Genomic DNA, 27883 nt, shown 5'->3' with positions numbered 1-27883 from the left:
TCTGCCGCTCATTCTCTGGTCCCGCTGCCGTTTTAAACTCCAGTATTAACTCCTCGTGGCATTATTAATCATATCCGCAATCCGATGAGTTCGTAGGTACAAATATATATTCATAAATACACACACATACTTGAATCCGCACACACACCCGATCACGCACAAGCACACGGGCATATTCGCACACGCACGCACAGACGCACTCACGCACACACATATACACATTTAGAGCTGGGAGCCTATATCATTTATTGCTTCACTGATTTTGAAATCCTATTCCTGGATGGTTCAATTTCAAGGTGGGACATTAAGCATCAGACACACACACACACACACACACAGACACACACAGACACACACACAATCACACGCTAATGTCTTCCTCCTTTGGGGGGAGGTGTGTGTGTTTCTGTGTGGGTGAGGGGTAAGGCAGAGGGGAACATTGAGGCATGACCCTGGCTGCTCATGGGAGAAATCTACGTTCTGCACTAGAGACACCGGGTGCTTCCAAAACTGTTTTGGAAGCACCGGTTCATGTCGATCGACGCTGCGTCGTGCCATCACAGGGAGACACTCTGGTGCAAGACAACCCCGCTGTTCTTCGGACTTCTTACTTGCCAGCCAAGGGGTGAAAGTGCACGGCGCGCCTGGGTGCATTGATCACTGCAGGGGGAGCAGTGAAATGGACGTGAGCTTTTGTGCTGCAGGGGGACCTGCCTGTTCGCCGGAGCTTGGTTTACACAGACGTGATGCACCAAGGCCGCACATCGCCCCGTAGAAAGGGTGTGCTCGCTGTATGGGAAATGATGTGGATAGGTTGATACACCGACAAAACAACAACAATGCAGTCAGACTCCCTCTGGTGTTCTGTGGATCGTTGTTTGTTTGCAGATGAATGAGGAGGCGGATGTTTCCATGTATATATTCATGTGTATATAACAGTGAAACAATGTGACGCGGTTCCTCTCAACTGTCAGCATCAGGGACCCTTTTTGAGCTGCTTTTCTCTGGACAAATTTGAAAAAGGCTCATTTCAAAAGTACCACACAACCACGGAGATAAAGATGAACTAAATATTACATTAATATTGAATATAAATGACACAGTATTTCAAATTACTCAGCAGAATTAAAAATATATATAAACAAGTTGCAATGCCCTTTGCTGTGGAGCCCCAAAGTTGGAGTCAGAAAGTGAGAGTTGTCCTTCTGTCACATTGTGTGTCAGCTCATCCCATTCTGGGCAGGTTGCTATGGAGATGAGGGCATTGTTAATTCATGTCCTAGTCGCGGAATGGTGTGTCTTAAAGGGAAGGGGGTTCCTGTACCTCCCCAAATACTTGCACACACACACACACACACACACACACACTCGCACACATGCAAACGCACACACGTGCACACACACACACACACACACACACACACACACACACACACACACACACACACACACACACACAAAAGACACACAACTTGTGGATGTACTTTGATTAAGCTTTTGCTAAGACGTTCTCCCAAGGAGCCTATTCTTACATTATATTTACCCTTAGTGTCCCTTCTGATTACATTGCATCCAAAAAATTACATTTAAGGCAAGTCTCTGTTTGTTTGTTTGTTTCTATTCAACTAATGGACGTACATGTCTGAGGTGACTAACGAACAGTTCTTTAACCTTGACATTATCGATCCCGGGTATATCGGGGTTTCCTCGGGTAGGATTAAAAAACACTGCAGCAAATAGTTCCCATATGGGTAGCTCAGCTGTCGGATGCTGCTGCGCAACACGCATAGCATGAGTGTGTGGATGAAATACTCGTCTCAGACCATAGGTCGCTTCATACCAGCAGACGCTCTAAAGGGGAAACATTAATCAGACAGCGAAAGCCACGATCGGCTCGCATATACATTCTGAAGTAGCCTTAGGGAACCCCATTAAAGCAAAACTCAAGAAGGTTCGCGCTGGAAGTTGAGAAATGGGGACATGACGTCATCTTCCTGCAAAAATAAATAAATAAATAAATAATAATAATAATAATAATAATAATAATAATAATAATAATAATAATAATAATAATAATAATAATAAAAAAAGAAAAATATCGATATTTTCAAAGTTATTTTTGCTAACCAAAACCAAAGCATTGACACGAAACACGTCACGAAACGAACCCCCAACGCATAACATCCCTGATTGCCATTAATCACTTTGGACACTCATCTAATTGAACCATGCACACATTCCTTTCCAATACACACGACCTTTAAATAACTTTTTTAAACTCATTTATCCTTATTTTGCGGGTGTAACTAACCACTAATGACATAAAACGGCCCCCGGGGCCAGAGCCTGCGTGCGTGCCCGTTCCTCCCACGCGTTCTCCGTGCGCGCACGACTTTTTTTTTATTATAAGGCGCTCCGCTCTTCTGACCCTCAGCACAGAGCCGAAGCGCACAGCAGAGCGCAGCTCACCAGAGAGGAGGACTGCAGCTCACCGAGAGGAGGACTGCAGCTCACAGCACCGGAGGGACACAGCAGCAGCAGCAGTAGTTTGGCCACTGCTGTTGTTTTGGCACCGAGCTGCTCCATTCGAGCGGAGGTGCTTTTTCCACCACCATGGATCGTTTTCTTCTGGTCATGGTCGCCGTCGCCTCCATCGTCTCAGGTATGTTGAGAAAATAAGTATTGGATGGTTTGTTTTCTTGTCTGTGGCGCGGTGCGTAAAGTTGGGAGATGAAGCGCATCAGAACCATGGAGAGGGATCTTGGACGCGTGGCGCGGGCTGCATTGCGCACGATTTCTCTTACTTCGTTTGCCCTGTTCCCCCTCCCCCATATCGCCTTTACGGCAACTTTTTATTTGTTTTGGAGAGTGTACGATTTCGTGCAGGACAGCATTATTTTATTCTATAAAAACGAATATATTTAATATATTTGCCTGTATCGTTTTGGTTTATATCCTAAAAAGATAGTTTTTTGTTTTTCTTCAATCATCTTTTTAGGAAATCAAGCGCTTCCACTTGAAAGAGAGGCACCTAATGAAGACATGGTGGGTTTTCCATTCAATGTTCATAGATGACCGAGAATGTTGATTTCCCTCGAGTTACCATTTGTTTGTTTACTGCAGGTAAAGAGATGTTTGGTCCAAGTCCTGTCCAAAGCTCTCTCAAAGACCGTCTCTCATCCTATCGACCCGGATTGCAAGTATATTCTCCAAACAGGTTTGTAATAAAGACTGTGTTTCTAAATCACCTATTTACTGAAAACTGTAGACACAAAAGTCACAAACAGCATATTGGATCGTTGGTTTTTCATCTGTCGAATATATGGAGAACATGAAAATATTCATATTGATTTACAGAAATTAAGATTATATCATGATTCTTATTATATAATCAAGATTATATAATATGAAATGATTGATAATATCATGTAATCAATGTCATCATGATTATTATTATTAAGTAAATTGGAAAACAATGCTAATATTTGATGATCATTTTATACATGTATATCATTTTAAAACAATAACAGTAATGACAGAAATTAAGAAATCATACACAGATAAATAATAAGAACCATTCTTTGGCTGTTCCAGGGGTTCAACATGAACTACCAAACAGCAACACGGGGGAAGGGGCTCTACCTCAGGATCAGCTGGCCCCAGCAGCACAATCAGAGGCCCCTGAAACCCAACGAGAAAACGTGAAAGACATCGAGGAGTTCTTAAAGTCCGTGGAGGAAAAAAGAGAGACCACCGGGGACCAGCCTCGCCAGGAAATGCGGGATCTCTTCAACATGTTGGCTAAAGGACACAAGGACGGCGAGACAGACGAGGGGGAGGACGGAGAGGAGAGAGACAAACGATGGAAACCCACCCACCGCTACCACCACAAGAGGAGGTTCCGCAAGCGTGGGGAGGAAACCCCTGAAGAAGAGGCAGAATATGAACGCAGTCAAGAGTCCTGGGATTTAGACAATGGAATTGAGAAGAGGAAATGGAGACCAGGCAGATTCCACCAAAGACGACAAAGACGTGATGAGGAACTTTCCGAGGATGCGAGAGAAATTCCTGATGAAGATCGAAGCCAAGAATCCTGGGATTTAGACAATGGAATTGAAAAGAGGAAATGGAAACCCGGAAGGTATCACCAAAGAAGAGGGAAACGTGATGAGGAACTTTCTGAGGATGCAAAAGAGAGTCCCGATGAAGATCGCAGCCAAGAGTCCTGGGATTTAGACACCGTAAGGGAGAAAAAGAAATGGAGACCTCATGGTAGATACTACTTAAGAAATCGCAAAAGTGATGAGGAACTTTCTGAGGATGTGAGGGATGCACAAGATGAAGACCGCAGCCAAGAGTCCTGGGATTTAGACAGTGGAATTGAGAAGAGGAAATGGAGACCTGGCAGATTCCACCAAAGACGACAAAAACGTGATGAGGAACTTTCCGAAGATGCGAGAGAAATTCCGGATGAAGACCGAAGCCAAGAGTCCTGGGATTTAGGCGATGGAATTGAGAAGAGGAAATGGAAATCCGGGAGGTTTCACCAAAGAAGAGGGAAACGTGATGAGGAACTTTCCGAGGACGCAAGAGAAATTCCGGATGAAGACCGAAGCCAAGAGTCCTGGGATTTAGGCGATGGGATTGAGAAGAGGAAATGGAAATCCGGGAGGTTTCACCAAAGAAGAGGGAAACGTGATGAGGAACTTTCCGAGGACGCAAGAGAAATTCCTGATGAGGATAGAAGCCAAGAGTCCTGGGATTTAGAAGAAGTAAGGGAGAAAAGGAAATGGAGACCTCGTGGTAGATACTACTTAAGAAATCGCAAACATGATGAGGAACTTTCTGAGGACGTAAGGAATGAGCAAGATGAAGACCGGAGCCAAGAGTCCTGGGATTTGGACAATGGAATCGAGAAAAGGAAATGGAGACCAGGCAGATTCCACCAAAGACGCCAAAAACGTGATGAGGAACTTTCCGAAGATGCGAGAGAAATTCCAGATGAAGACCGAAGCCAAGAGTCCTGGGATTTAGACAATGGAATTGAAAAGAGGAAATGGAAACCTGGCAGATTCCACCAAAGACGACAAAAACGTGATGAGGAACTTTCTGAGGACGCAAAAGAGATTCCCGATGAAGATCGCAGTCAGGAGTCCTGGGATTTAGACAATGGAATCGAGAAAAGGAAATGGAGACCTGGCAGATTCCACCAAAGACGACAAAGACGTGATGAGGAACTTTCAGAGGATGCGAGGGAAATTCCCGATGAGGATAGAAGCCAAGAGTCCTGGGATTTAGGCAATGGAATTGAGAAGAGGAAATGGAGACCTGGCAGATTCCACCAAAGACGACAAAAACGTGATGAGGAACTTTCCGAAGATGCGAGAGAAATTCTGGATGAAGACCAAAGCCAAGAGTCCTGGGATTTAGGCGATGGAATTGAGAAGAGGAAATGGAAATCCGGGAGGTTTCACCAAAGAAGAGGGAAACGTGATGAGGAACTTTCCGAGGACGCAAGAGAAATTCCAGATGAGGATAGAAGCCAAGAGTCCTGGGATTTAGGCGATGGAATTGAGAAGAGGAAATGGAAATCCGGGAGGTTTCATCAAAGAAGAGGGAAACGTGATGAGGAACTTTCCGAGGACGCAAGAGAAATTCCAGATGAGGATAGAAGCCAAGAGTCCTGGGATTTAGACAATGGAATCGAGAAAAGGAAATGGAGACCTGGCAGATTCCACCAAAGACGACAAAAACGTGATGAGGAACTTTCCGAAGATGCAAGAGAAATTCCGGATGAAGACCGAAGCCAAGAGTCCTGGGATTTAGGCGATGGAATTGAGAAGAGGAAATGGAAATCCGGGAGGTTTCACCAAAGAAGAGGGAAACGTGATGAGGAACTTTCCGAGGACGCAAGAGAAATTCCTGATGAGGATAGAAGCCAAGAGTCCTGGGATTTAGAAGAAGTAAGGGAGAAAAGGAAATGGAGACCTCGTGGTAGATACTACTTAAGAAATCGCAAACGTGATGAGGAACTTTCTGAGGACGTAAGGAATGAGCAAGATGAAGACCGGAGCCAAGAGTCCTGGGATTTGGACAATGGAATCGAGAAAAGGAAATGGAGACCTGGCAGATTCCACCAAAGACGCCAAAAACGTGATGAGGAACTTTCAGAGGACGCAAAAGAGATTGCTGATGAAGACCGAAGCCAAGAGTCCTGGGATTTAGGTGATGAAATTGAGAAGAGGAAGTGGAAACCCGGGAGGTATCACCAAAGAAGAGGGAAACGTGATGAGGAACTTTCCGAGGATGCAAAAGAGATTCCTGATGAGGATAGAAGCCAAGAGTCCTGGGATTTAGACAATGGAATTGAGAAAAGGAAATGGAGACCTGGCAGATTCCACCAAAGACGCCAAAAACGTGATGAGGAACTTTCTGAGGACGCAAAAGAGATTGCTGATGAAGATCGAAGCCAAGAGTCCTGGGATTTTAACAAAAGACATGAAACAGATGAGGAAGCAAGAGAAAAGCGTATATGGAAACCATTGCATCGATACCACCATAAAAGACGACTGCAGAAACGTGGTGGGGACTTAGTTGAAGAGGAGGATGAACAGAGGAGTGAATCAGAGAACAATGGAGAGGAGAAGAAGCCTGAGGAAGAGGATTCAGCTCGTGAGAGAGATCGGGTCGAAGCTCTGAGGTAGTATAACAGTATAACAGATATTTTAACAATCCTTAAAAATATCCAGATATTTTCTTAGCATGCTTATCAGCATTTTTCAGACATAGTAACAGCCTGTTTAATTAATCAAGGTTTTACAATTAACTTCCAATAGCAATCCCTAAATGCTGGAATTTTTCGTGGATTCAAATAAAGGACAGCACCCTAATGCCGATATCATACTTGGAAATATTGTGACACCTCCCAAATTATTTAGAATAATTATATCATGTAGCTATAATACGGTATTGCTGGGTGTTACTTTGTTCCCTGTTATTGACATTCATCAGTAGTACCGGCACTATGACTATTATTATTATTAATATTGCATTGTATGATTATGAATATAGATGCATATTTTGGTTCACCCTTGTATTCAAGGTATATCTTTCAGCTACATTTCTTCATTTACGCTTTTTTGTATTAGTATGCCACTAAACGATCCCTGAAATTATCCCAAGAAGTTTTAAAGTCTTAGGTTATCCAGCCACTACAAAGTGTGATGTGCTGTTTCACAGGTACCTGACAGAGAAGACTAACCCTGGGATTTACAGAGGCTACAATAATCCATCCTGGTCAGACAACTCAAGTGCAACCTCACACAAGGTACGTTACCTGCATCAAAAATGTCAGAATTAAGGATCACTTCATGTGGTCCTTGCTGTTGTTTTTATGTCTGTGGGAAATTATGCAATCCACTTCCTCTAATACAAAGATTATGCCCACCTCTTCATAGCATTGACCATTTGAATTGGGTCCAATTAAAATTCCTTATTCAGAATGTATGTACTAATTTGTTTGTGTAATTAGCAATTAACATGCACAATGCCAAATAATCACCCCCCCTGTTCATTAGTACTAACTGAAAAGCCATGTCGTGCCTTAATATGTTTGTAGACAACAAACAGACTTTAAACAACCTTGGTTTCATCCAATCCAGAAACCTAATCTAGATCCATGTTCTTTCTGTGAACAGATGGAGGACATGGTCAAGGTGCTGAGCCAGAAGATGAAACAGAGGGCCGATCAATCAGATGACAAAGACAAAACAAGCATGCACCAGGAACCACTAATGCCCCTGGAGGTAAACAATACAAAACACACATTCACTGGTGGATGACCATGACCTCAGGGCTGACCAAAAATCAGTGAGAAAGAGACACAAAGAAAGAGTGGAAGTTAAGAGAGCAAGCGAGAGGCACAATGCACTGCATGAAGCAATTTCTCAAAGCTTCGCCGACAACCCAAGAGACCAGTCACGAATCACAATTATGCTAACACCACTATGATTTCAAATGTATATTTACACTACTAAAAAGATGAGAACCTTCAAGAAAGTTCAGCAGGGGATGCCTGCAGGGGTCCTGTTTAAACAACACGACAGAAGACTGTAAGGACTGCCTCATGCGGAGCATCCAAGCAGATTAAAGCCCTGAGCGTGGTCCCTCTGTGAAATTATTCCACTGACGCTGGCAGACGTTATTATGTAAAAAAGCAGAGATGAAATCTCTGGGCGAGATTGGAGATTAGAATGAGACAGTGTGAGGACGACTCTAATCTAGCCTTCAGAACAACCGTAACCGTGACCGCCCATGCGAATGCACATCAGGAAATGTTCATTTTGAAGCATGTGTGCTAGAAGGCAAGGGTGGATGAATGTTATGTATAGTGATAAGGATTATCCTTCTACTCCAGCATGCTACAGTGGGACCGCACGTGTTTAGATCATAGCAGACACAAACTGAGACAAATAAACACCAGAGCAGTCAGGAGGACAATGTAAAGCATTTTATTTTCTGCTTGTCATCTTTTGCAGCATGATTTAATAGACCCTTCCAAGAACTGCTCCAAACAAACCCCCTTCATGAAACTTTTCATTAGTTCCAAAGACGGGGCACAAATGAATGGCGACTTTGCTTCATTAATTTTGACCTAACCCACAGAAGATTGGGGGATGGGGGGGCTTTTAAACAGTGAAACTATGCAAGCTGACAGTTGTATTTGAATGGCATTGACACCAACATTAGAGGGTTTCGGGTGATGCATCGCAATTACAGCATACGTTGACATTTGGGATGTGATCAAGTGTTGATATTGTTTTGCGGCGGGAAACTTTCACATCTCTTTGGGTGGTTCTACAAGACAGCATTGGTGTCCATTTGAATTTTCTTAATTATTTTTTGTTTCTCCTTGTCTTTAGGAAATGGGGAGTGACAATTTGGCAGCAATGACAGAATTGAAGAAGATTGCTGCTAAGCTGCATGGAGATACTCAATGAGCGAGGCCTGGCAGCATTTCAAATGGCCATCAGTGAATCCTATGGCTACCCTATTTCTGTGCTTAAGGCGTTATAGAGGAATAAATTATCAATATTAGCCTTGCCAAAAAGATTTGATCAGTTTGTCCATCAATGTATTCGTATAGTTGATATTTTGTTGTAACCAACCTATTTAGCATGGGAATGACTTCAATATCTTTGTAGATTAAACAGTGTTCAAAATGTTTTTGTCTGTGTGCATTAAAATTCATCTGGGACCAAATTAATACTTTGCAATTGTTATATTTACCAGTCAGATAAATGCAGAGAGGGAATCGTTTTAAATAACTATTTAATTACATGCAGAAAGTAGATGTCATCCACAGTGCAAAAGTAAATAAAATAGAAACAACCAAAATAAACATTCTCTCAGCAAGAGCCTCGAAGCTGGAGAGTATAATGGGTATAAAAAAAAAATCGTCTTAAAAGGGATGAGACTCAGGCCTGTCTGTTCCTCTTAGCAGCGCAGAGAACGTTTCCTTAACATAGCACACAGTGAGTTGGGATAGGCTGAATATTCCTCACCAGCGTGCTGTACTCCACATTGACCTGAAAACAGAAAAGAAAACAAAGCAAAAAGTTATGATGATGAATGCAAATGAAGGCACACATACCACCCCCTATTCCAGATACATCAACTCAGTTTCGCAGAAAGAAAAAAAAGGAGTTGTTGTTGCCAACGGAAACCAACCTGCCCACCGGCGTCGCTCCGTCACGGATGTTAGCCACACTCGCCCCCCAACCCGTTAGCCTTCACTCCCGCTTAGCTTTAGCTTCTTGGCCGGCGGTGGCTCGACGGCCTGCTGGCTACTCGCGGCTTTGCCGTTGTGCATGTCGACCGTGGTGCCCGAGAGGAGGTACCCGCCACCCCCGCTCATCTGTAGCACGGGATGCGTTCGGTTGGGCAGCACCTAGGGGAGTCAACAAGGCAAGAGGGCCACGGTTAGCGTCACGCTGACCTTCCAATCTAGCCAAACTTTAAAGTTAGAATATGCGTCATCTTTTCGTGCCAAAACAAATTCGGTCACGTAGAAGCCAATTATAAGGCTACAGGGATCTAGGTTAATTGCTCAGACTCTGGAACCACTTAGGAGAAATTTCATGTTCAATCTCAAAACTCGCTTTTGGATGGTCTGTGGGGTTCGGAGAGATTAGGGAGGGAGGGGAGGCGTGAGGACTTCGACTTCAGCCATCCTGAAATCGCAAATGTTGCATATCTCCCCTTGACGTGAACTTGTTGTGTGTCACCTGGTAATGCCTGAGCCAGGAATCGGTGAGTCGGAGGTTGATCACGCCGCAGTGCTCCTTTCCGCTGTTCTCCTTGAGTTTTGTGTAGCACTCGATGAGGGGCTGAAAGAGAGGAGGAAGGAAGCATTTCAAACAAGAGGGCACCATACCAGTGCTGTGACCAGTAACCAGTAACCACAACCTGGAATCTCTCGGGGGTGGGGGGGGGGACTACAGTCAGGGGGACTATAACCAACAACCAGCCATTAACGACTAGATCCCATCCAAGCCTTAAAAGGTGATACTTTATACCACCAGGTGTGAGTGTGATTAGCCGTTACAAGCCGTTTTGAAAATCTGCCTCTTCTGACATCACAAGGCGGGTCCATCTAGATGTGTGCTGGATAGACCAGTCTGCCAGCCTACCCAGTGGACTGCAGCAAACGTTGCTCATCTATCCGTCATACATCTCGATGGACCCGCCCACTTGTGATGTCAGAAGAGGCCGATTTTCAAAACGGCTTGTAAGGGCTAATCACACTCACACCTGGTGGTATAATATGCCACCTTTAAGCCAAGTGCTCTCATTCCTCACGACGAGGGAAGCCCGGACAGTACTGCGTCGTGTCTCACCTCTTTGTATTGCGAGTACACCACAAAGGGTCTGGAGGGAGCCAGGAACTTGATCAGGCCCAGTAGAACCGGAGAGGGGTGGAACCGGCTGGCGATGATCAGCCTAGCGTGAGGCGGGGAGGATAAAACGGACGATTAAACCGCGGCTCGCAGTAAAAGCGCGGCGTCGTCTGCCAGGGTTGGTCATCGTCCTTATCGTTTTTTTGCCGACGTCTGTTTTAATCCGAGGCACCGCTTGTACCGTGAAAGTGCAAAAAGAGGAGGCTACAAGGTGGGCGTCAGGGGAAGTATCTGAGGAACGCGATGATTGATACAGCCGCGCTGCAGTTGGGGGCGATGGGCCCCGCGACACAGCATATTAACAAGCAAAAGCAGATCAATTCTGGTATTGCTGTCACAGCCTCACAACCCCTCAGCCATCCATCACACGAAAAAAAAAAAAAAAACTGCCGGGAGCCCGATTCATTTTCTGGACGCTTATGGAGAAGAGAGAAAGCTGCAGAGTAATCACTATGGCCGTTTTTGTGGGGAACCAAGCGAGGAAGTTCAGAGTAAGATTTACAGAACGCCGTGATTTTCTAAATACAACTACACTATTATGTGTGCATCTTCACAGTGGATCGATTTTAATTACCACGGTCCGCTGCACGGGCCCGTTCAGAACCAAAACACTGCGGCAGAGAGCCAGGGACTGAAGAGGTGATAAATACAGGAATAAATGGAAGAGAGAACATAGAAGAATAGGAATCAAGTCTGCAGAGGTGGATATTCTGGGGAGGGTTGGGAGAAACAGCCCTCTACGCTATTTTATGTACACCGGCTGGGTAGTGGGTACAACAGATCAGGAATCAAAACAGTGCGTGGTTCAATCCAGAGTCAAAACATGGAGAGGGACTTTTCTCTCCAAGAGCAGGGAGCAGCTCTTTCATATACGCACCCATCTGCGTTCTTTCCTTCCAGCAGGGCCGCAGCCACTGCCAGCTTCTTCCTCTTCACTTCAATCCTCTCCTGCTTCTCCTGAAGCTGTTGAAAAGAAGCGCAAATAAATAAGAGAAATGGAGGTGGGTCCCCTCTTTCTCAGGCTCCAAGAGCAGGAGTATGTGTGCCACAAACGATTCTTATTATTATATTATCCACTACCGACATGTTGAATCACCATTCATCTTTATGATTTTTTTTTAGTTGATCCACATTTAATTCAAACAGGATTTGAAGGCATGAGGGTATATGTGTATATGAATTTAAGTTTCCCCCCAGTTTGGGTAGCATATCCCACAGAATATAAGACTATACGGGCTCAGCCCTACCCAAGTCAAACCACTCGTTCGAATCACATACTGGATCAGCATGGGAAGAGAATGTAGGAGAACCTACTCTGATCGCCTTCAACTTCTCCCTCTCGCTCTGCTCCTCCTGGGCTGGGGTGGAGGTCTCCATCTTAACTTCCTCTGGTTTGCCTTCTCCTTTTGCTCCTTCTCCTTCACCACCAACCATGTCTGCGTCCGTCCGTCCAGCTTCCTCTGCTGCCGTGCTGGGGACGCTTCCCTCTGAGGAATCTGACATCAAAGAGTCACTTTAGGACAGGACTATTAGGAACGAACACACACACACACGTCATGACAATTGTGGGGACAGAGTCGAGGCAAGACGAAGATGCTCTTTGAGCTCATTCAGCCTCTGCTGGTGTTGCCCCGGCAACCCCTTCAGCGTATGCATCGGGGCCCTCTTTTGGGACACGTGTCTGGTTCATTACTTCTTCTGAATACCACCCGCGGCCGCTCTCTAGGCCTCCTGGTGTTGCGATGCGATGGTGGCAGGGGAGGCGTTGTGACACAGTGGATACGTAAGAGGACGCGGCTCATCTTTCCCTCAACATTTCTTACCAACGTGTGGTTAGACGTTATTAAAAATACAACTATTTTCAAAAAAGGGAAGGGAATTAGGTGTAATCAAAATCAGAATAAAAACCACAACAGATCCCCTTACCAGCCGCTAGCTCCTTGGCCGGGCCGGTGTCCAGAGTGCCCGCAAGCAGGGCGTTGACGTGGCCGATGGGGAAGGTATGCAGCGTTTCGTGGAAGTTAGGGGGGAAACCGAAGCTCTCCAGGCCCGCCTGCACCGGCCCGTCCCCTGGGTACATCTGGACCACTGAACCGTAGCCTGGGTGAGCAGCATGAGAAAAAGATGGTCATTTATTTTTTGAAAACAAATTAAAAAAAACTTTTACATTGTTTAAAAGGGGAGCTTTGACGAGGTACAAAGGCAATAATGCGTAAAATCATCGGAGGAATTTATTTTAAAATAAATACCAACAACAGTAATTTTACTTTACTATTTTTGCTTTGTGTGAGGATCCTCACACAACCAGTCATACACGCTAGAGGCGTTTTTACTGTGCTGTATGGTAGATTCACAACAACAGTTATCCCAACCAAGCCATTCTAAACAATGCCTTGGGATACGCCACATTACATCAAAAGGGAAGATGTCTCTGTACCCCCCATCCTCTCCATCACCGCTCCCAGGACAAGGCCGGCGCACGTCTCGAACACCAGGACTTTGCCACCGGCGTGGATGTTTCCCAGAGTCAGCATCTGAGCCAGCGTGTCGTACCTCAGATGGCTGTGAACACATACGGGACCAAAAAATAAAACCCTTGCATAAACCCACAGGTAAACGAGCCATTCCTTTTTAGTACTGCAGAGCAATAAATAGGGAAAGGCACGTCGGCATCCTGTTTAACCTTTTATGGCATAAGACATTTTATGGCGTAATTACCAGATCTTCCCCGGCTCTCGCCCGTGGTACATCATGGCCAGTATGCGACAGGAGGGTCTGAGGATCGTTATGGTGCTTTCATACCTAGGAGACAGAAACACACAGAGGAATGTAACAACACCCGGTGCTTTCAAATAACGTCACTTCACTCAGCCTTAGTTTCCACTTGGTTTGATGCTCCTGTTATGCTCGTGTTGCACACACTCGTCACCATCCCCAGAAGGCTGGATCCCTCTTCTGTGATCCTACTCAAGGTTTCTTCCCTCTGGGTTATGGGGGAGTTTTTCCCTTGCCCTTTAGAGGGCTTCAGGGTAAGGGATGTGTCCGTCCTATAAGGGTGGTCTTTGAAGCCCTTTGAGAAGGTCAATGTGATACAGAGTCACAGACATAGAAATCGTAGAGGAAATGTATAAAACAACATACTTTTTCTTTTTCTTCTTGATGTACTTCTGCTGTGAAAACTCAGTCTTGTCCCGGAAGGTGGAGCTGTTGTCGATGAGCTGCTGGATGATTTCCTGCAGAGCGGAGCGTGCACGTGGACCGTCAAAAGAAGCGTCCCCTCCCAGCACAATACTTTTGTTTCATTTACTTCCTTGCCGTGTATACCCCTTCCTGTTTTTATTAATATATGAAGTCCTAAAAAGATAAAACTGCTACGGTTTCATTAAAATGTTCAAATGCTTTTCAGCTGTACCTGTCCCTTGAGTCCTTGCTCTTTGAGGGTCTCAATGTCGTCCCTGGTAAGTTTCTGAGACTTCCCGTCGTCCACTATGTTCCTGTTGTCTGCACCTGCCTCTGTAGCATCTTGTGGCAGAGATAAAGTAGGTAAGCACAACACAATAGCCGTTTCTCAATACCAAGTACGCAAATTACGGACTCGCGTACTTGGCAAGTCCGGACTTCCAAGTACAGACTTCCGAGGATGCGAGTAAGTAAGTAACCTGCAATTGGAACAGCAGCGGACTCTATGTCGTCACCACCTCAGCTCTGTTAATTGTGCTTTACAGCCTCATTTAGGCATATACTACTGAACAATATAAACAAATGATATAAAACTAAACCCCAGCCTCTTTCATTTTAAAATAGTATGCAAATATTTTGAATGAATAGGCCTTCATTTTTGTTATATATTTAAAATGTTCCAATATAGCCTATTATTATAGCTTTCATAAGCTGTTTACATTTCTCCATTCGCGTTCTTGTCTGTACTTGTGTAAGTTCTCGTGAAACGTCATCAGTCGTAGCCCAAGTACTGTTGCAAAGCACGCATCAAGTCAAGTACAGTCGTAAAACCCGGACGATGCATTGGAGGTGACTTGTGTGGACTTGGGACAGTTAAATATCCCAGGATGCAATTCGCATTCCCATGTTTTAAAATAATATGATGAATTGACAGCCAAATGAGAGTATGGAGAGTTAAATGCACTGACAGTGTTGTGTTTAATGGACTTGTATGTTTAAGTAGTTTTCCAATAATGTATTCATTGATAAAAAAATAAAAAAAGTTCCATTCCCAAACGCTTACGAACATTGACATTGTTATACATTAGTATAAGTACAGTTTAAACACTAAATACTACTTTTAATAATAATACTTTTAATACTACGTTTAAATACTACTGTAAGAGAGACCTAATGACAAAAAACTGACTTATCTTCCTGACTAAATGGAAGTATAATGCATTATCGACCAATGAGCCCTGTATAATTCATGGGTCTTCACATCGCATCGTCACACTACACGTCCCTCATCAGTCAGGCTTGAAGCTTACCTGCTGAACTCTCTGTGGTCTTCGCCTTATGTGGTTCTAGATGCCCTCCGGACACTACTTCAAACGCAGTACTATACAGCTGTCCAACTGCTTTCTCTAAGAAAAGCCACTGTTTCTCAAACATCACCTTCCTGTAAAACGGAGAGGTACATGTTGAAGTGAAGAATACGACGGACATTTCAGAACATAGAATAACAAGGTAGAAACAGAGAATGATTCTTGTTATATTGTTAAGGTCCTTGTATGGACTTGACAGCTCGCTATGGACGTACAGTTCCGCAACAGATCAGACGTTCATGTCACAATAATATATCTATAGACTGGAGAACTAATGTCTTAGATTAGAGCCTCCCTACTTACTTTTTTATTTGAATTTGAACAGCTTTGTAAATGTCCCCTCGTTTTAACACAACATAGTCCCCGTCTTTGATGATGTACGCGGAATCATCTTCTTCTATACTCTCGGCCATCCTAATAAAGACAATGTAAAATGACTAGCCAGTAAACCTATCTTCAGTTGCTACAATGAGTACAAACTGTCGAAAAATCACCCCAATCGCCCAACGGCAAAAATCAAAAGCGAAAGTCGCAATGTACTGTTTCCACGTGTTAGCTTGTATTTCCGTAGCTGTGCGCAGGGTGACTAATCAACTGCAGATCGTATGAGCGGAACCATGGTAACCCCGCAGCATGTCTGGAGTTGTTCGATCCTATCAGTGTTCTACAGCCAGGCTGTGTCGGTGCAGAGACATTTCGATCATATTTTATGATTTCTACGAAATATTTGGTTAAATCAAAACTATTATTAGAATAGATCACAAATGCATTATTTGGCACTAGATGTGATTTCTAGATCTAGAAGTATTGCTCGATGGCTTTTTCATTTGAATTGTTGATCAAATTACCCTGGTCCTTTGGTGAGAAAGAGTCCTAGATGAGAAATAGAGAAATGTAGTCCATTTTTTTGTTTGCCGCTCTGCAGTGTCATTTTTTATTATCGCTCTGATACAGAAACCTGACCTTGGTTTATGATGAAAAACATTTTGGGAAAAAACAAACACCACACCAATTGTAAATAATCTAGAAGACATCATGACATGTTAAACAACAGTTTAATGTGTTACAAAAAGATCTTTCTGAAACGTTTGATCCGATATTTACAACAAAACATTTAAGCATCCTCTCCGTGGACACTGGCAGGAAAGTCTGTTTTCTTCTTAAAGAAAATTAAAAACATTTAAATTAAAAAAAAGACTTGTAGGCCTACTTGATGTTTATGATGTACAAAATGTTCATATTCATATTCCACTATTCAATTGGTATTAGACTCCAATGCAAAATACAGGCACACTAAGGCACTATAAGTGAACAAAGGTTAAAGTAGCACTTTACTTTTCAAAAGCGTTGTCAAACAGCAGGTAGTTGTAATAGAAATAGCACCACACCACAAATAACATTCCAAGGTACAGCCACTTTTTCCGCTGAATCACCACAAAGAAAGACATCGTCAGTTGAGCCTCATTAGTTGAATATTGAGACAATCTGCTAAACAGGTCCTTGGCCCACAGCCCAGGAGGAAGTCTTCCAAATGGAGATTGGATGAATGGTTTCTTTTTGTCAACAACATGCCATCAAAGGAGAAAACCCCCAAAATGATTTTAAGTATAACTATATATAAAAGTTGCCTGTATGTGTCGTTTTTCTGAGTTAACTTGTTGCTTTTTATAAAATGACAGATTTTGATTTTGTTTGTTTGTTAGATTCCAATTTTACAGGAAATATGCTTTGTAATGATCACATTGATTTTCACCCTGGGCCAAACGAGTTGTTGTGAACCGGGAAATTATTTTATCTTACTGAGCCACAATTTCTCTGGCCTCCCCTCACCCCCCTTGTGTGCTGAAACAATGAACACTTGCAATGAAGCAGCAAACACAGCAATGAAGAGACATCAAAATCGATGAGGAGAATAGTGGCTCGCTGTTTGGCTCTTATTCCTGGCCCCCGGTGAGTTTGTGAAACAGTTCCTCATCTAAACTCTCGTTCTGGTCTTTGGATCGCGTCGACAAGAAGATGTATCCCCCGATGAACTCATGGACCACCTTGCAGTCACAGCTCACACAGGAGAAGGCTATCGACACGTTCTGGTCAAACTCGATGGCCACCTAGTAACAGAACGACACACACACACACACACACACACACACACACACACACACACACACACACACACACACACACACACACACACACACACACACACACACACACACACACACACACACACACACACACACACACACAGGGGTTGACGTTATCCACCCCCCTCAACTGGCTCGTTAATGATGCAAATTCACTAATGCCGCCTCCTTAATGACTAAATAGATAAGATGGTGTTTTATAAATCCCAGACCGGAAAAAGTGGATAGTAGTACAAATTAAAAAAAAAAAGGAGATAATGCAAAATAAATCATCCAAGAGTAGAAATGACCAAAAAATAGGCCTAGATAATATATCTACATACACACATAACATGGTATGAGATGATATTAAATTATTAGCATTAAATCCATTTGTGTTGAAGAGATGAGGTGGGACTGGTACCTGTCTGATCTCCCAGTTGACGTTCCACTGCTTCATGTTGGCGAACCGCCAGGTGGTGACGGGCAGACTGGACGACATGTCGATGCGGATCATCCGGTTGTAGGAGATGCCCAGGATCTCATCCTTCTTACTGCCGCGGAATCTAGAGCAGACACACGCAGGCACAGGCAGGCGCACACACACACACACACACACACACACACACACACACACACACACACACACACACACACACACACACACACACACACACACACACACAAACAATTATGGTTTGGTATTCTAAGTACGGTAGTTTTAGATGAAAAATCAATGCCCACTAATAGGTTTGCGTTATCAAAGTACAAACAGTTTCCTAGCCAGTCAGAGGTTAAAGTAACCTTCTACAAATCGATGCCTTGGAAAAGTTGCAGCATAGGGCTAATTCAATTGTCCATGGCTTAGAAGGAGGTATAATAGTAAAAGTTGTACCATACCTAACAATGTAATACTTGATCCCAAACTCTGGCAGCGACTGCCAGGCCTGGATGAAGCGCATCTTGGCCTCCACGAGGGACAGCCGGGCCACGTGCTGATGAGCCTCCTGTATACGCCCCGTCAGCTGGAGGCAAACACACCCCAGAGAAAACGTGTTGTTACGAGGGCGGCAGTGGCTCCGGAGGTAGAGCGGGTAGGTCCCCGGCTCCTCGTAGCTCAGTGTCAAGGTTTCCCTGAGTAAGACACCTAACCCTAACTGCTCCCAAAGAGCTTGGCTGTCTCCTTGCATGGTTGACATCGCTGTTGGTGCGTGAATGTGTGTGTGTGTGAATGGGGGAATGGGCAATATTGTGAATGGCCACTGGTTAGAAAAGTGCTCTATAAATGCAGTCAATTTACCATTTACTATATTACAGTGAAGTTACATACAGGGCTCTAATGAGCAGGTAAGGGGTTGGAGCAGGTAAAGGCATCTTGCTTTTGGACATTGGGGAATCGAATCCTCAACCTTTCGGTTGGGAGTCAAACATCCTATTGGGAATGTGAAGCGGACCTCACACCATGTTGAACGCGCCATCTTCAGATGTCCTATGTTGGCCTATGTTGGTAGGTTCTGCCTCACATGATGGTGTGCGGCATGACGTAACTTTACATTCCTATACCAACCATACACTATACTGTCTATTTTGTGCTACATGTGATTGACAAATAAAAGTCAATAAATAAAATCCCTTAACTTCCCTGTTGGTACTGTAGGTAAGCATTAACAGCTAAAATTGAAGATCTATTTGAACATAATTAGCCATTGGTCAGCTGACAAGTGAGTGAAATGTGCTGTGAGAATATCTGTTTCAAGTTGACTGCGCCTGCCTCTGCATGAGCCAGTTTAGATTTTAGACCAATCCCGGCTTATTTCTGACCAATCAGGGCATTTCTTACCTGATTCTCAATGGCTGAGACACTAACAGACGGAGGGAGCAGAGAGGGAGGGGACATTTTATTTGGTTATTTACTTTCTAAATCTTCTAAATCTGCTCTCTTCCCTTCTTTTCTGCTCCTGAATCTTACCTACAGCAGCTTTAATAACTGGAGGATATTAAAAACCATCTAACCTGCTTAGACTTGTGTTTCTTGGCATAGCGCGGCGAGACGAAGCACTCTGCGATCATGTCCATGGCCTCCACGTTGGGCGCCGACTGGCCAGGAGGGGGCGCTAGGCTCTTCATCTGCAGGAAGGACTGGATCTTTTTGACCTCTGACCTGTAGGAGCTGTACGCCATGGTTTTCCCCTTGGAGGCCAACACACATGCGGCCTTCCACTTGGAATACTGTACTTCCTGTGGGGGGGGGGGTATAAGAGGATAGCAGAGTTAAATAATTATGATTCCATTATAATTCAAATAATTATATATATAAGTATATTAGTAGTACCATTTATTTGTTAAGCTGAATCTTTGGTTCAATGCTACTTCCAGCGATTCAAATACAGTTCATTCAATGTGTGTTTGGGCGTTTTAGTCGGGAGCATGGTAGTCTAGTGTATGGGTGTGGGTTGTAGGTTTGAAACCCATTGTCCACATTCTCGAGATGCCTGAGCCTTACCTGCTCATTAATGACATACAATGTATATTGGACAGAGTGGAGTGTGTGTGGTGATGGCTGGCTTATCCTGTGCACATTGATTGCTCACTGTTCAACAGGTATGCAGCCTCACTCAGCTCCAGAATCCAATCAGTCGGACTCGGGCCAGGGGAGGCTGCCAAAAACCAGCCATCAGCCACACACACATATTTGGCAAATAGCTTTGTTGTTCAGGGCTTGGAGATTGCGTCGTCACATCGCAATGGTTGCTGACATTTGGTGGCTTGGAGAATTTAAATGTTAGCTTTTACTAGTAGTTTGTAGTAATGTGATTTCATTGTTTAGTCATTATGGGAAGGCATTGTTGTGTTTGGAAATGCCACAGCATTTAAACAATGGTTAAAGAATGAGAGGTTGAACAATGTTTTGATTCGCTTGGGTTACGGTACATAAGGATTTTAAGGTACTACAACGCTCTTAAGTCATTCTGATGTCCGTTGTAAGTTCCAGGGACTCCAGGGACTTACGTCTCAGCAGTGTTATTTGATAGCATCATAGATAATGTCATTAAGGTCTGTCATTGACTCGACCTACATTGTCACATCGGATGTAAACCTCGTTCATCCCATCAGCCACTGGGAGCAGGAGTTTGATGCCAAACTTCTTGTCTGTTACATTGACATCAGGGACCACCTCACAACCTGTCACAACGAGAGAGAGAGAGAGAGAGAGAGAGAGAGAGAGAGAGAGAGAGAGAGAGAGAGAGAGAGAGAGAGAGAGAGAGACTGTATTGAGTATCCTGGGTGAACTATGCCAAGGTAAGAGCAAGCGATTTCATGAATTCAATTATCTCAATTGCCCCAGCAGAAATGGGGGACAAAAAAACAAAAAACGATGCTGCTGCTTGACCATATTTGAAGAGTTTAACAGGAAATTCGATAAATATCATGGGACATTCAATAAAAAGCAGCCGTTTTCTTGGCTATGTGGCAATTCTTCCATTCCACCGATTTCTTTCTCAAATGTCCGTTCCGTTTGAATAAGGGGACGACCCGTTCATCTCAAAGGGACAGGAGGACGGGGTGACCCTGACCTCTGAGGTGGAGCTGCTCCATGGGTTCCCCCAGCGAAGACTCCTTGTTCTTGTAGTAGGAGATGGTGGTGTCCTTGAACACAAACCAGTACTCCTTGTAAGGTCGCAGCGTCAGTTTCCTCGGCCTGAAACACACAATGAGCAACAATCCAAATATGAATAGAAATACTAGACCGGGGAGTAGAATGGGGAAAGAGTCAAGAGATGATTGCTTTAGACGGTCAAGGCTTCCGTTGGTTCAAAGAAGAGTTAATAGTTATCTTGATTTAGAGAGAAGGCACAGAGAGACAACCTTGAGGAATAGAGGAGGTTGCTTTCCACTGTACGTGAACACAAGCTTTTATTCTGGCAGTGACATCACCTAAAAAATTAAAAGCTCCCGATAAAAGCCATTAAGACCCACATAATAAAGCGTGTAATGTTTTGGCCCTGAGGGCAAGGTGAGAGGGTTTACCTGAACAGCCGCAGGGAATCAGCCAGCTCTGGAATGTCAGTGATGTCTTCCTGGAGGCAGAGAACAACAAGTCAGTCAATAACAGCCGTGGGTTCCCGTGACATCGCGGCACGTCGAAGCACGCAGGCTGGCCTTCTAATCGCCTTTCCCGCCCGAAAACAGGTGTAATAGCCCGCTACACACGCCCCCCCCCCCTAGCCCTGTGTGTGTGTGTGTGTGTGTGTGTGTGTGTGTGTGTGTGTGTGTGTGTGTGTGTGTGTGTGTGTGTGTGTGTGTGTGTGTGTGTGTGTGTATTATACATACTGTCTTGGCAGTTTCATCGGATCATTACAATACTTTTTAATCACGGGCATATAGAGTAAGAAGAGAGAGATGTTCATCATCTCACCATTTTGACATGGTAATAACGTGAAAATATGATTTATTAGGTGGATCCTCCTGGGTCCAAAGTACCCCCACAGCTGAGTCACGGGGTAATGGAAAAGTTTGGGAACCCCTGGTTGTTTCCACTCCATTAGGTTCTGGGCGTGAATCCCAATGTCCACATTCTACTCTATAGCAAGAGGCCTCGCTTTATGACTTTAACCTCCACTGTCAAGCTCCCCTGGCCCGAGTCCGACTGATTGGACTCTGGGGCTGGGTGAGGCTGCACACCTGTTGCACATTGAGTAAAGGTTGAACACACACTCAGGGAGAGATCTCCTGCATGGCAACACGGAGCCCCCAGCTCGTATGTTACTCAATCAACGTCCGCCGTAAACCGTTCTTCCATCATCACCATCCCGTGTCCTGTGAAAGTCACACCTAGGTGGAGTGTGGCGGCCAAACTAGGTGTGAGCGTAGCGTGGACCGTTAGCCACAATCACGGTAGTTGCGTCCGTCCTGACACAGCCGTCTGCTTTGGGGCTCGAGGCCCGTCGGACAGGCGTGTGTGCGGCGCCGCGGTGTCGTTGGTGCGCCACTCACCAGGAGGCGGTCCGTGTTGCCGCCTTCCAGCGTCACCTCCAGGTTGGACAGGGCCGCCTCCACCTCGTCGATCTCCGGCTCGTTGGAGAAGTCCAGCGGCTCGCTGGAGGTCGTCAGCTTACAGATGTGGTACTGGGGAGGACGTTTTGTCACCGAGGGGGGAAAAAAACAAGCCGCCGAAAACACTGAAGGTTTAATTATTGGCCGTTATTGCTTTTCAAACGACCAATTAAAAGAAAAGGTAATTTAAGCAACTATTGATTTATAGTGTCGCGGTAAAGCGCTAGGGCCCTTTATAAGGTGTTTGATGATAGCACACGTATATCTGTCCCATCTAATGGGTGTCAGTAAAGAAAACAGCAAATTCAGCACATTGTGAAGTGCTTGTTTCACCTTAACTGATGGTTGAATTGGCTAAGCGCTTAACATTGAGAAGGCTGCAGCTAATCATTTGTCATCATTATAAGCTCCTTTCTCTTGTAGTAAATGTTTTTCATAAGGAACTGCTATTGCAACCCATCTCTCTTTCTCTCTCACCCTCTGTGTCTCTCTCTCTCTTGATCTGCAATGTCCCACTATCTTTGTATGTGTGTGTGTCTCTCCTTCTTTCTTTCTCACTGTCTTTCTGGCTATACATACTTAAATATTAATAATTTGGGATGTCAAAGAAGTAGACAATGCCAAACTTGAATACCCTACTAGAATAAGAACTCTCGCTCTCTCTCTCCCTCCCTCCACCCTTCCCTTCCCCAATGTCCTAGCATGCCTCTCTCTCTATGGATTTAGACATCAAACCGGTTTCGCCAGGATGGATGATAATCAAGGCCTCAAGACACGCTTTTATAGCTCATTCATTACGCCTCATTTTGGAACCGGAGAGAAGCGCTCATCCGACTAACACTTGAATTTTTTGCTATATAAAGTTTTCACTAGCAATTATATGGATAACAGACCAGAAAGCCGTCATAACTTTGTAAAGTTGTCGTTTTGAGTTCAAATTGACTCACTCTCGCCATCACTGACTAGTTGTATGTTTGACGTAAACTTGCTTTATATTCCTATTTATATCTCATATATAAACAATATACACAGTGTTCATGTATCCCTGGCTCTTTTCTGAACACGTTGCCTTTGTGTTGGGTGACGGCGTGTCCTATTGGACCAGCAAGGACATGTCTCTGGGGGTCTGGCGGTAATGGGTTGAGTTTCACCTGGAGCGAAGCGAACATGAGCATTTCCTCGTCTGTGCAGTCGATCTCCTCCAGCAGAATACACCAGCGGGCCTGCTCATACAGCTGTGTGATCCTCACCGCATCATACTGACGCACACATCCACATGTGCACACACATGCACAAACACACACACACACACACACACATTAGTTACACGCATTAACTAACAAAGTTAGTACAACACATCAAAAGGTAAAAGGCAGCAAACTGCCTGGCTGGCTATGACCGCTAAAGCAAAATAACACACACACACACACACACACACACACACACACACACACACACACACACACACACACACACACACACACACACACACACACACACACACACACACACACACACACACACACACACACTTTGTGAGAGGTCATTACCTTGGGATTGAGGTCGAAGAAGACGTGGTATTTGAAACGTAACAACAGCTTATCGTCTTCCTGGATGCCTTGCTCCATTAAGGAACGGGAGGAGTCCAGCCACCTGTCAATCAACAAAGATCATCACATTAGATGTGCAGGGAATAAGGAAAACAATTAATTTACTTCCACACAATTACTATTTCATTCGTCATCATTCTGAAGAAACTTTTTAACCAAAACAACTTACAGGGAACTAAGACACAGGTCATATACAGGTCATTAAGGAGGAGCTAGAGGGGATAGGACATCTTGCTCAAGAACGCCTACATAGGCTATTAACATGGATGACTGGACCCAGTAGCTCTCTGGGCTGAACTAGGGGGGGTTTAGTATTGGTGGTAGTCTCTGGGTGGATTTGGTCACTAACCCTGCGTTGATGGTCGTTTTGTCCTCCAGTGATAGGGGCTGGTACATTTTGGCCAGTTCTGCAGGCGGGAGATTAGGCTGGCTGGCGGTAAAGGGGTTGTCCCCAAACCACAGGCTGGTGGCGGTTAGGGGCATGCCGTTCTCTGGGTCATAGGTCGCCACCATGGTCTTACTGTGGGCGGGGCTTCCTGAAGCACAGCAAAACATGTGTTCACTTTCAAGTGTGGGCAGTTGGAGGAAAATAATTGAAAAAATGTATTCAAGAAATGTAAACGTGGATTGAAGGTGCTTGTTTAGTTAGTACACAGAGATCCTCTGGCAATGCATTTTAAAGTGGCCCGTTTAACAAAACCAAAGACTGAACTGACTCAATCCTTTGAGATCTCACAAACTCACAGATATACCCATAGACTTAGAGAATGAACGCAACTTGAGTTTTTGCCCCAGATGGATAGTGAATGGATAGTGGATGGATGGATGGGCAGGGGGTGAACGAACAGACAGATGGATAGCCGGATCAGTTTGTGAGTCCTACCTGACGCTGCTGTATTCAAATTGAGGTCATCCATGTCCAAGACCTCATCCAAGAAGGCATTCTTCTCTTTCTTCTTCTTCTTCTTGCAGTCCTCGGTGAGTTTGAGTAGCGACACTTCCTCCGGTCTTCTGATGTCTGCGAGGAGGCAAACATGAGAGATGAAGCCGAAGAGGGACGCAGACACAAAGTCTGCTTCAAATCCTCTTGGTGGCAACCACGGCTGTTACCTTCAATCCGTCAAACCGTTACTCTGTTGTTTGTACGCTACTTTCTAGTACACAAGGAGTGCTTGAAGTCCAATACAAATCACACTTCCTAATGGTCACTCATCACTCCATCATGATGAAATGACATCAAACACATGTTATATAAGGGGGTTCATGCAATGACCCGTGATGATGACCCCATAAACATGTCATTGCAAACATCTGCATGTCAGAGTTATGGATCAGAGGTGGTGGCTCTCCGGGTAGAGGGCGTACCATTAAGGCTTAGTCCTGATCGCAGCGACCCGGGTTTGATTCCTGCCCGTGGTCCTTTGCTACATGTGCTCCCCCTCTATCTCCCATACCTTCCTGTCTATCTCACTCTATCGTTAAAAAGCATTAAAATATCTTTAAAAAAATGGATGCCTATATACCGGCTGTTTACATTGAGGTTTGAACCCTAAACCTTGGAGCCAGACACCACTCTCCACCCACTCTGCTCCACTAACATCCCATCTCGATGTAGGAAAGAAAACCACAGAGTGACTCACTGAGCATGCGGCAGATCTCGGCCACCGCCTTGAACACCACGTTGGAGTAGCTGACGGTCATCTTGATGGTCTTCATGTTGGGCAGCTGCAGGAACAGAGGCTTGTGCTGCGGTGTGTAGCACAGGTCCGCATCCGACTGTAAGGGAAGCAGCCTCAGCTTCAGCTTGTCTTGATTTTCTTAATGAATGTCTTTACAATAATAATAAATGTCTGTCCAAAATCAATCAATCCGTCCATTTTTAACTGAATGTTTTTTTGGCGTTTGCAGATGGAAAATATTATTGGGTTTATTATATTGCATGATCTTAACAACATTCGTGTTTGTTTGTTTGTTAATTTCAGTCAAGAGCATATTATTACAGTGTGTTTCTCTGATCTGTCAATGAGAAGCCACCATACAAATTTTAATTGAAAGTGCATTGATTTGACCCTAACCCTAACCCTATCAGTACAGGAACAACAAAAAGAACCAAGTCCCACGGTACCTGAATGCCGTACTTGTCCAAGGTCCAGTGGGTCTTCAGGAGCCACATGTTCCTCTGACCCCACCACAGGGCGTGGTCCGACCAGTCCTGTTGCGTCTCTGGGAAATGGAGTTCAAAGAATGACTAACCACCACTGGCGGACTACAGTGTTAGCAGCTAATGGGTATCCTTTACCAAACAAAAAAAAAAAAAAAAAACCTGGTCTTACTTAAGTCTACCTAAATGACCGGGTTTACAAAACAAAACTTTTCCATTTGTTTTCCAACCAAACCATAACAAGACTCATACACATCCACATTCATCTTATAATAAACAACAATTGCACCGGTTGCCAAGTGGCCAGACAGCAGACCAACACAACAGGGAAAAAAAAAGGAACAAGGTGCGGCTGTATGACCGAGTGTGTGCTTGCGTCATGTTATCGTTCTCCCAAAGTCCGTAGACGACACAAATATAACCCTGACGATGACGGGTCACTGAGTCACCCACTGGGAGCGCCCCGCTCACATGACACAACCACTACCTCCCAGTGACTCAAAGGAAGCGCCTTTTTTCCAGCGAGCTCACCGTTATTTTGGTAACGGTGATCTTGGGACTGTTTGGTGGGCAGGTGTCTTGGGAGCAGGGATAGGCTGACCTTTGGCACCCCGGGGTGTGAGTGGCGGTGTATGAGTGTTGTAGCAGAACAATAGCTGCTCCAGCAAAGTGTGTTAACGTTGGGACAAACAAAGGTGCAGTGTTGTGTGTGAGCGGGGGTTCAAAGTGTCAGCCGACTGCAGGTGGATTGATACCGCGGCTCTGGGATCGAACGTGTGCCCTGCTTTTGATTTTTCTGTTTCGTCTTTTTAGAAGATACTTTTATCCACTTTTATCCAACAATTAGGTTGAAATTTCGGGACATGTGTTATTAAGCATTGTCTGGTCCAGCTTGCCGAATAAAGGACACACACACACACACACACACACACACAGGTACTCACACAAACACACACACACACACGCACACACACAATACTCACTGATCTTCTCCACCAGTTTGAGCATGAGGCCCCCTATGTGGAGGTCCCCCTTGATGCGCAGCTTGAACCTCATGGACTCCTCCCCCTCCCTCTGGTCCACCTTCACCGCCAGCTCCCAGGACGTGTTGCCATACTCGGCCGCTGTGATCATCGTGCCGGCCTGCTCACACCAGGGGTAGGGGAAGGGGGAACGGAACAGAAGTGTGTGAGACAGGAACGTTTTAGGACCTTCAAGGCTCTCGAGTTACAGGTCTCCATCGAAGAGCTGCCGGAAGCGGGTGTCTACGCCAGTGATTGCGTTTATTGGTTTGGGGTCTGTGATTCTAGACGTAGTCGTCTAAATATCTGTATTTATTTATTTACGTTGGTTAGTTGTATTGGCTTGATTTTATACATAGGTACATACATGCATTGTAGGTGTTGTAGTTTGTATTGTCATCGTTATT

The 27883-nt window shown here is 44.7% G+C and overlaps 3 protein-coding genes across 3 annotated transcripts; 1 reads left to right on the top strand and 2 right to left on the bottom strand.

The window, feature by feature from the left end:
- Positions 1-2613: 2613 nt before the first annotated feature.
- Positions 2614-7247, top strand: chgb (chromogranin B; the record flags this gene model as incomplete). The annotated part of the gene is made up of 3 exons (XM_084484247.1): positions 2614-2662; positions 3595-6672; positions 7240-7247. The coding sequence occupies 3 exons, from the start codon at positions 2614-2616 to the stop codon at positions 7245-7247; spliced, it is 3135 nt and encodes a 1044-aa protein (XP_084340373.1).
- A 1247-nt stretch (positions 7248-8494) lies between these two features.
- On the bottom strand, positions 8495-16042 carry trmt6 (tRNA methyltransferase 6 non-catalytic subunit). Its single transcript, XM_084483538.1, has 13 exons — positions 15809-16042; positions 15449-15579; positions 14371-14480; positions 14100-14191; positions 13677-13760; positions 13396-13520; positions 12885-13058; positions 12273-12454; positions 11836-11921; positions 10899-11001; positions 10287-10388; positions 9730-9949; positions 8495-9587 (listed from the first exon to the last, which is right to left on the bottom strand). The coding sequence occupies exons 1-12, from the start codon at positions 15916-15918 to the stop codon at positions 9785-9787; spliced, it is 1464 nt and encodes a 487-aa protein (XP_084339664.1). The 5' UTR covers positions 15919-16042; the 3' UTR covers positions 8495-9587; positions 9730-9784.
- A 1053-nt stretch (positions 16043-17095) lies between these two features.
- On the bottom strand, positions 17096-27588 carry fermt1 (FERM domain containing kindlin 1; the record flags this gene model as incomplete). Its single annotated transcript, XM_084483891.1, has 15 exons — positions 17096-17613; positions 18053-18194; positions 18529-18653; positions 19642-19866; positions 20705-20811; positions 21204-21328; positions 21658-21707; positions 22624-22755; positions 23835-23942; positions 24234-24336; positions 24643-24829; positions 25177-25311; positions 25934-26069; positions 26419-26516; positions 27438-27588. 15 exons carry the CDS (start codon positions 27586-27588, stop codon positions 17440-17442), a joined length of 1998 nt encoding a protein of 665 aa, XP_084340017.1. The 3' UTR covers positions 17096-17439.
- Between the last annotated feature and the right edge of the window lie 295 nt (positions 27589-27883).

The sequence above is a fragment of the Micromesistius poutassou genome (assembly GCF_964030765.1).
Source record: "Micromesistius poutassou genome assembly, chromosome: 19".
Lineage (NCBI taxonomy): Eukaryota > Metazoa > Chordata > Actinopteri > Gadiformes > Gadidae > Micromesistius > Micromesistius poutassou.
Note: the sequence above shows the minus strand (reverse complement) of the source record. Positions and strands in the feature narration are given on the sequence as shown.

Excerpts from the sequence above, each read along its gene's own strand:
- trmt6 (XM_084483538.1), bottom strand. The coding sequence starts at position 15,918 with ATGGCCGAGAGTATAGAAGAAGATGATTCCGCGTACATCATCAAAGAC. Across the intron at positions 13,521-13,676 it reads CGAGAGCCGGGGAAGATCTG|CCATCTGAGGTACGACACGC; the intron begins GTAATTACGCCA and ends ATGTGTTCACAG. Across the intron at positions 11,002-11,835 it reads GAAGGAAAGAACGCAGATGG|GCTGATCATCGCCAGCCGGT; the intron begins GTGCGTATATGA and ends GCCTCACGCTAG.